General features: G+C 41.3%; 1 protein-coding gene across 1 annotated transcript; it reads right to left on the reverse strand.

The window, feature by feature from the left end:
- Positions 1 to 1,814: 1,814 nt before the first annotated feature.
- Positions 1,815 to 6,517, reverse strand: LOC101680018 (cytochrome b-c1 complex subunit 7). Its single transcript, XM_004768534.3, has 4 exons — positions 6,417 to 6,517; positions 4,300 to 4,371; positions 2,689 to 2,855; positions 1,815 to 2,025 (listed from the first exon to the last, which is right to left on the reverse strand). The coding sequence occupies exons 1-4, from the start codon at positions 6,433 to 6,435 to the stop codon at positions 1,948 to 1,950; spliced, it is 336 nt and encodes a 111-aa protein (XP_004768591.1). The 5' UTR covers positions 6,436 to 6,517; the 3' UTR covers positions 1,815 to 1,947.
- Positions 6,518 to 9,355: the final 2,838 nt, after the last annotated feature.

Here is a 9,355-nt window from a genome sequence, read left to right on the forward strand (position 1 = left end):
GTGTAATAATCTTCATTGCATTATTGTGAGACCAATGATTGTAAAGGACACAGTGCCTCATGTGAAACAATCATAATCACTCAATATAATGATGACTGCTATTGGAATTATTTAGATTTTGTAATTCTTGATTCACATTGCCAAAATGCTGTCCAAAGGGTCATAGGGTTATTAACACCCATCAGCCACATATGAGATTCAAATTTATTTGAAAAAACATGAGAGGAAAGAAACTGAATCACTGAAACACTGGGTGGTTCTTGGTTGTCTGAGAATTTATCTTAGTTGCCTCATTATCCCTATATAAGGAAGCATCTTGACACAAAAAATTTAATAATTCACTAATGATATATAGTCCTCACTAAACCGTTCCCCAACACTAGCATCTACTGGCATCTTCATCTGTTTCTCTGTGATTTGTGATACTGTCCCAAAAACGTAACTCAAATGGACTGCAAAATCAAATCACAAATCTTATAAAATATTAAGTATGTTAAAGGGGAACTTTTATCGTGACCAAGGCCATTATCAAATGGAGATCCAAGCAACTCAGACCAGACTAAAGAAAACTGGCAAGAATGATTAGGCATTTCAGAAAATAACTTTGTGAAAGAGAAGGCTCTTTGAGAATTTAATGATGTTTTTGAATATTTTAGATATTAAGGCAAAAAATTTAAGACACTCACGTTCATGTTGTAGAAGTCAAACATAAATGACTGTCAAACATCGTAACCCTTTTTGTGAAAAAAAAATATATATATACATATATATATATATACTTTGATCCTGCTTTAGGAATTTTAAATAGAACCCCCAACTTGCTTTTTACACTGTTGTTCTGTTCTCCGAGAGAAGATCCCAATCAGAGCTCTCTCTGCACACAGCAGAGGCTGGCAGAACCCCACACAGGATGCAGGTCCTACACAGCTCCTTCCACCGAAGCGTTTTAGAATTCAGGGGTAGGAATGACATTATTGGATGGTTCTAATTTGTATTTAAAATTATAACCTTGGGGCGCCTGGGTGGCTCAGTGGGTTAAGCCGCTGCCTTCGGCTCAGGTCATGATCTCAGGGTCCTGGGATCGAGTCCCGCATTGGGCTCTCTACTCAGCAGGGAGCCTGCTTCCTCCTCTCTCTCTGCCTGCCTCTCTGCCTACTTGTGATCTCTCTCTGTCAAATAAATAAATAAAATCTTTTTTAAAAAAATAAAGTAAAATAAAATTATAACCTTAACACTTCTACTTTGTATTTTTGTCCATTTTTTTACTGTCTAGTTTTTGTTTGCTAATACACGTATTAACACAAGATCACATGTATGTATCCTACATAGAGCGATACTGCGACCACATACATAATTTTTTTAAAAAGGATCAGTAATATTCAGAGGCCAGTGGTTGGAGAATGCTATTTATCAATCCTGCCCAAGGAGGGGGTGAATCCTTTTTATCGGGGAACTTGTGATGTCTGAGAGGCAATCTGTTACAGTGCTGTTTGCTTCACATACAGTCAAGTCACCACACTAATTTCTTGCTCTACTCCATCCCAGCCAAGTGAGGCCTGAGGGGGCTTCTACATATCTTGGTAAACTACAAAGGCAATATAAAGGTGATTACTCTACTTGAAAGAATGTTACATTCTTCAGTAAAATAAGATGTTGTCCAACCAGTGAGGAAAGCTGATTCAAGTGGCCTCTCTGAGCTCCAGGAAGCAGTAAAATCATAACTAAAATATATCTTAGAAGTCTAGAAAGAATTGTTAACAGGTAAGTAAATTCAGTAGTTATTCAGAATAAGATTTAGAATGCAAACACTCCAATAGTAATCATAATAGATATTTATTTAAAGCAATACATTTGCAGCTCAGATAGTTCTAAATTGTACATTTCAGCTTTATTCAACTTCTTAAAAATACTTGAGGGCAGATGCAATGACAGTTTTCAACTCCATGATTACTTCTTTGCCCATTCTTCTCTCTCTTTCCTTTCCCGAATAACTTCTTTCAGATACGGTTCAAGGTAGAATTTATCCTAAAGAATGAATGAAAGAAAAATATTATATACAGCCATCACATACTGATATATCCCAAACACTCAACAGGTCTTCAACAAAAGACATTCATCAAAATTAATTTTTATTTCCAACTTAAGAAAATGTATTTACAAGCAGTCTAAGAACTGTCTGCTTTTCTAAAATGTAAAAACCAACAAAGCCACTGTAATAAGTTGCTTTGACAGGTTAAAAGGGTAAAGTCTGCCAAAGAAGAAGTGAAGTTAAAAGCTTTTGCCTAACTTTAGTACAGTTCAAGGGATGGGGGTTTACTTCAGAATCCTTCCTGGGAGCCAGAGGGCTACCCCAAGAGCTGATCACATAGATACTACCATTTTTTCATCAAGCAGGAAACAGAGTATAGAAGGAGAATGACCCAGAAGAGAGAGGATCTGGACTGTAGCCCTGGATATCTACATTAGAGACTTGCTTGGTGATTTTGGAACAGTCACATCACCCCTAAGTCACAAAATTTATCTCTAAAATGGAGTTAACATTTGCTCTATTAACCTCACTGGACTACCCTGAGGGTATTTCTCTGACACAACTTTAAGAACTCTAAAGAACGGTACCAATGAATTTGTTTGTTTCTAATGCTCAATGCTTAGTGCCCAGAGCTGTCCCATACATAAAAGCTGAGCTACCTCCTCGTATTTTGTCCATTGCTCTTTAGGCAAGATCTGATGCCTCATGGTCAGGTCCAGTGCCCTCTTAATGCGAAACATCCTGTCATTATAAAGGTTCTCAGGTAGCCTTCTTATGGCTTCTTTCACATCATCATTCTCATGTATTGTATCATCTCGCATTAACCCTGTGACAGAAAACAAGAGTTAGACTGAATACACATCTCAAAAATCAGACATTTAAAAAAAAATGAATGAAACAAGTTTATGACATAACTTAAGACTCAGGTGAACTATGTATGCATTTCATATGTAATAATGGGTTTTTTCTTTTTTAAAATTTAAAAATCAATGAATTAACGTATAGTTTATTATTAGCTTCAAAGGTATAATTTAGTGATTCATGAGTTGTATATAACAGCCGGTGCTCGTTACATCAAGTCCGCTCCATAACGTCCCTCACCTGCTTACCCCACCCCCCCGACCCTCCCTCCAGGAACCCTCAGTTTTGTTTCCTAGCATCTCCTATGGTTTGTCTCCCTCTCCGATTTTCTTATTTTATTTTTTCCTTTCCTTCATAATGGATTATTTCTTAAATGGTACCCTAGAAACAATGAGTCTTTTAAAATCCACTGTCAAAAAATTCATTTTATCTAAAACAATTTTTAAAATATCTAAAATATCTACTTTGTTTTTAAACACATCAGTAAATCACATCTCTATTTTCTTATACTTTGAATCTGAGATCACGGTATTAAAGAACCTTAAGATAACAGTGTACTAAGGAACCAGTAACATTTAATGATGCTTCTGTCAAGTTTCAATTAAAAAAAGCTGAAATTCTTAGTGTTCAGATATCTGACGATTTAGGGGCACCTGGGTGGCTCAGTGGGCTAAAGTCTCTGCCTTCAGCTCAAGTCATGATCTCAGGGTCCTGGGATCGAGCCCCGCATCCCCAGTATCCCTCAGCAGGGAGCCTGCTTCCCTTCCTCTCTCTGCCTACTTGTGATCTCTGTCAAATAAATAAATAAAGATCTTAAAAAAAAAGAGATCTGATGATTTGGACATCTGGCAATTTTAACATCTGTGAAATCTCTTACTTTCCAAGTTCATATAACCTAAATTTTCAAATGCCAGATGGAGGAGTTGGGAAAGGGAGCATATAATAAGGATAATGTACTGCTACCAGACTTCAAGAACGTAACTTATATGCACCTCAAACATCTGAGATGATTGATTGTATTACTCTCTTCTCAAAATAATAAAAAAGAAATGACTGAACAATAAAATGTGAGCTAATTTTGGGACACCTGGGTGGCTCAGTTGGTTAAGCAGCTGCCTTCGGCTCAGGTCATGATCCCAGCGTGCTGGGATCGAGTCCGACATCAGGCTCCTTGCTCGGCGGGGAGCCTGCTTCTCCCTCTGCCTGCCATTCTGTCTGCCTGTGCTCGCTCTCTCCCCCTCTCTCTCTCTGATAAATAAATAAAATCTTTAAAAAAAAAAAAGTGAGCTAATTTTAAAATGTTCTAATATACACAGGTACAATTAGTTAAGCAGCTTTTGGGAATACTAACATCTCTTGCAAAAGCAAAAAAAAAAAGGAAGAAAGAAAGAAAGAAAATAGATACTCACCCAGTTTATTGAACCCTGCAGCATTGTAGTACCATTTTCGAATACCCTCCAGCCACTGGCTTGATGCTGCAACTAATATTGTCACACTGTTAGTTTCTATGATGCAATTATTATTTATTATACTATATGAACACCTGGAGAGGTAGGCAACCAGTACTCTTACAGTTGCCTTGTTAGAGAATGCAAACAGAGAAAGGAAATTTCCTTTTCAAAGTGTATATTCTGTACAATGTAGATAAAAACTGCTTATTTTATCTATGAGCAAAAGTGATTACAGGTTAAAAAAAAATGGACAGCAAGTCATGGGAAAAAAGGGTAAACTCAAACACATGAAGAAGCCCATTTTCCTACTCCCAAATAGTTAACTTTCCAACAAGGAAATGAATATTTGAAAATGGATGAGAAAAAATAGGTAATGTTAAAGCTCTTTGGGGTGCAGGACTGAAACTGATAGGTGACTCAGCAGAAGTTAAGGGCAACATGAAAGTGCCTAATGTTCATAGGTCAGGTGTTGTTAAGAAGGGGAGACAGAGCAAATTTAAATTTTCTTTTTAAAATTTTGGCTGGGGCTAGCCTCTCACCAAGAGCAAACTCTTTTATTCCAACCCCTCCTCCTCCCTTCTCCTTAGTGTATCACAGATTACACAGCTTTGGCAAAGCTCCTTAAAAATGAAGCACCATGTGGGGCGCCTGGGTGGCTCAGTGGGTTAAAGCCTCTGCCTTTGGCTAGGGTCATGATCCCAGGGTCCTGGGATCGAACCCAGCATTGGGCTCTCTGCTCAGCAGGGAGCCTGCTTCCTCCTCTCTCTCTCTCTCTCTCTGCCTGCCTCTCTGCCTACTTGTGATCTCTGTCTGTCAAATAAAATAAATAAAATCTTAAAAAAAAAAAAATGAAGCACCATGTAAAAGATTACTTCTAGAAAAACAAGTACCAAAGAGTCAACAATCTACGACCATACTTGTAGAAAACAAATGATCTGTATATCTGTCATTGACGGTGATGATTAATATTCATTTAACACTTGTGTACTAGACACTATCTTATCTGCTTTATCCACATTAGCTGGGTTTATTTACAACACTCCTGTCCTACCAGAAGAGTAATGTTTAGGGAACTTATCCTATCCAAGATCAGAGCCTTCCAGTGATAGATAGGGTGGAGACCAGGTCTATCTAGTTCTCAAACACAGGACAGAACACAGTGACTTCTATATTTGTCAAGTTAATGAAACAATGAATTCTTCAATGTCCCCCCACCCCCCAAAAAGTTCAGTGTCATTTAGAGTAATGGATTTTTCCGGCAATCTGCTCTTTCCCAATAGCTTCATCATTGCTGAGAGCGAGGAGAAAGGGACCAAGAGCATTTAAAGGTTACTCCGATTTATACCTCCAGAGGGCAGAGACCTGAAAAAAGGTGCGGGGGAGGGAAAATCCTTGGTGTTCACGCTCTGTTTTAAATATTCCGGTAATCTGTATATTCTATTGGATAGTACGTATGTTTTAGTGCCTACAGTAAATACAAACTTCTCCAAATCTGCAGACGGAGCTGACGTTCCAGATAAGCCTACATGAATCTGAAGCTTCGCAGGAACCCTGGCTCAGCTGTCCCGAATGCCGTTCGAGAAGCGCGAGGGGTGAAAGGAAGTTTGCAGACCTATCTCCTCCAGTCATTTCCCCTCGGCTACCAGACCAGCGTTATGAGGCAAACCATGATCTCCGTCGTCACACTGGCAGAAGTGATCGCAGACGACAGGGCTTGACTCACGGCAAGCACTCGGTTTTAGTTGAAAGTCATGCACTAATTATCTCTTTGTGCCCCCTGAACACTTCAAGGCCGAGGGAAGGCCTGCCGCGTGCGGGCAGTTGGAATGGCAAGGCTATCGGAGCCACCGCGGGCACCTTCACCGACGGTAGATCCACCTTCAACCCTTCAGGTGAGCCCGGCCTGGGGATAGGAAGAGGGTCGGGGGAAAAGCGCCCTTTAGGCTGGAGCGCAGCCTCCACCTTCCCTGACATCGCACACCTAGCCACTTAGGACAGAGGAAGCGGAGCAAATTGCTGCAAGAAGAAAAGGCTGAGTATGGCAATGCCTGTCTGAGAGGTCACCCGTAACTTACCGGCAGGCCTGCTCGCCATTTTGACCCGAGACTGCTGCGTTGCCTGCTGGGTAAGTCCTGGAGGACGCTCTAGGCCCAATGCGCAGGCGCCTCACGTCGCGTCGCCTGGCGAGGAAGGACGCGCGCGCAGGCGCAGTTTCTGGCAGCGGAGTTGGGGCATCTGCGGCTGCCGTTTTCTCCGCTTGGGTCATGCCAGTGTAGTCGGGCTGGCATCTTGCGCTACCCGTTCCATGGAACGTTTCATGTGATCTGATGGGAAGCACATTAGGCAAGGAATAAGGGGCTTCAGACTGAGTTCTGTGTTGAATGAGCTGTGAGAATTTAGGGAGTATTTATTGCGCCCTTTGTGCCAAGCAACGCCCTAAACCTTTTACTTTGTATTCTCATTTTAATGTTCTCATTTAGTTCTAAATCCATGAGGTAAGTACTGGGATTATCCCCATTGTAGAGAGGAAACGGGGGCTCAGAAAAGTCGAATAAATTGTCAAAAGCTACACAGCTACGAAGAATCCAGATTTATCTTCTAGTATCAGAGGATCCGAGTAAAACTCTGGGACTCCTTAATTCTAGGGCCACATACGACACTACTAATCTAGGAGACACTAACCCTCTCCATTTTCCAGCTTGGCTACACCAAGCCATTTTAGTGGAGGTTAAGTTTCTAGGGACAGAAATGATTATAGTGTGACTGACTCATTCAGTTCCTAGTGACCTACCACCATTACTGTCATGGTCAGCTTGAATTGCCATAACAAAACACCACAGACTGGATAGTTTGAAAAACAAAATGTATTTCTCACTGTTCTGGAAGCTGGAATCCCTAGATCAGGTGCAAGAATGGGCATTTTCAGGTGATAGCTTTTCCTGTGCATTTTTTAGAGGGCTGCCTTCTCACTGTGTCTTCACATGGCAAAGACACAGCAGGCTCTTTTGTATCTTACAAGAACAGTATTCGCATTATGAGGGCCCTATCTCTAAATGCCATCACACTGGGGGTTCGGGTTTCAACAGGACTTCTGGAGAGACACAATGCAATCCATAACAAGTACCTACAGATACTTACTTTTGTTTTCTTCAGGCTTAAGCAGAGAACTGGGACCATATACAGAAGGTTAGATTCAGTGGTCTTAGTCACATTCCAGTTCTAAACTTTTGTTGCCTTCCCTCTTTTCTTCTTTGTGCCACCAGATTCTCACATTACCCAGTCCTGTGTGCAGCACGAAAAACTGATGAATGTCTGCTCCCAGACTACACTAGCCAAAGTGAAGTCTGAAAGATGTGAAGTGTGATACATTTAAACACTGGCACATTGCTTTGCAAGAAGTACTCAGTAAACTCTTATTTCCTCGTTACCCTTAAGTTTCAGCTTGCTGATTACACAGTGAAGGTGGTAAGAGAGGGAAGACCATGTCAAGAGATAAGATGCCCAAGACTGTCCCAAACTAATTCCTAGTGGTATTGAGCCTACAGCTCCTGGATGTTTGCTGGCAGTCTTTAAGTTTGGTTCAAAATTCTGTTTTATTTCGCTCTGGGCACATGGGTAGGATTGCATTTCTCTGCTGCCTTAAGGCAGGCATGGTCATGTGATGCTTTGGCGAAGAAAAATGTGATTAGTTTTTTAAGAGCAATTCTCATTCCTTTCCCTTTCATAGAATGGCTACACTAGTAGAGGCTCTATCAACCTGTATCACCAAAGATGAAATGGAGCAGAGCTTTTTTGGTCCCAAGTAAGACATGTATGAGATGAAAAAAACAAAAAGCAAAACAAACAAAAAAAACTTCTGTGGTTTTAAACCACTTATGGTTTGGGGCTCCTGGGTGGCTCGGTTGTTTAAGCATCTGCCTTGGGCTCAGATCATGATCTCTGAGTCCTGGGATGGAATCCCGCACCAGGCTCATTGGCCAGTGGGGAGTCTGTTTCTCCTTATCTCTCGGCCCCTCCCCACTAGCATTTGTGCTCACTCTCTCTCTAAATGAATACTATCTTTAGAAAACTACTTAAGGTTTTAGAACTGTTCATTATAGCCTATTCTGGTTTGTTAAGAAAGGCAAAATGAGGTTTGGAGCCATAAAAAGACCAGTTGGGATGCTTCCATGCTTTTTTAGCTGAATCTTGTTTCCTGTGTATTGATCTCATCCATTAGAGAACTCCATGAAGGCCCATATCTATGCCACACTCACCACTGCATTTTAGGAACTCAAATGCCTGTCAGGCAAATGAATAAAATACCTAACAGGAAGAACCTGATCAATTACAGATTCAGTTTATGAGCCTTCCCAACCTACAGCGCACCACAGAACCCCAGTGTACAACAAACTACTCCCGGTTAGTGTTTTAAAAACACTTTTTTATCCCAGTTCTTAATTCAGCTGGATAGCTCTGCTCCATGTTGTATCTGCTGAGGCTGAAATGTCTAAGATAGCTTCTTCCCCCACCTGTCTGGTGCTCTGTTGGGATGGCTGGAATGGCTGACGTCTGGCCAGGCACCTCTTTCTCTTCACATCACTTCTCCCAGGGTCACCCGACCTCTCTGCATAGTGGCTCAGGGTTCTGACAGCAAATGTTTCAAGAGGACAAGTCCCAATATTGCAGAACGTATCTAGCCTCTACTTGATGTTTCAGGGACCAGATCCCATTGGCCCAGAGTCAGTGTGGAAGGGGACAAGGAGTACAAACACTGGGGTGGTTCACTGGAAGCCACCACTGTTAATTACCCACCCAAGCTTGTGATCCCAAGGCAGATAGCTTAAGTCACAACGCCTTGTTTTACAAACAAGGATCTGACCCAGAGGTTAAATTATTGGCCCAGGATTACAAGTCTGTATCAGTTCATGCTGTATATCTTTGCATACTGGCAATAAGTCAGAGGTTTGTTATGACCTTTTGCTATATCTCATTGCCCTTATCTTCATACTACTGCCCACCCCCCTGTCCCCCC

This window comes from Mustela putorius, unplaced genomic scaffold (assembly GCF_011764305.1).
Source record: "Mustela putorius furo isolate JIRA1106 unplaced genomic scaffold, ASM1176430v1.1 tig00000228_pilon_pilon_pilon, whole genome shotgun sequence".
In the NCBI taxonomy this organism is placed as follows: Eukaryota; Metazoa; Chordata; class Mammalia; order Carnivora; family Mustelidae; genus Mustela; species Mustela putorius.

Bases quoted from the DNA above. Each gene is read 5' to 3' on its own strand.
- LOC101680018 (XM_004768534.3), bottom strand. The intron at 2,856-4,299 runs GTGAGTATCTAT...TTTCTGTCACAG, and splicing joins TGCAGGGTTCAATAAACTGG to GGTTAATGCGAGATGATACA. The intron at 2,026-2,688 runs GTAGCTCAGCTT...TTCATTCTTTAG, and splicing joins AATGGACAAAATACGAGGAG to GATAAATTCTACCTTGAACC.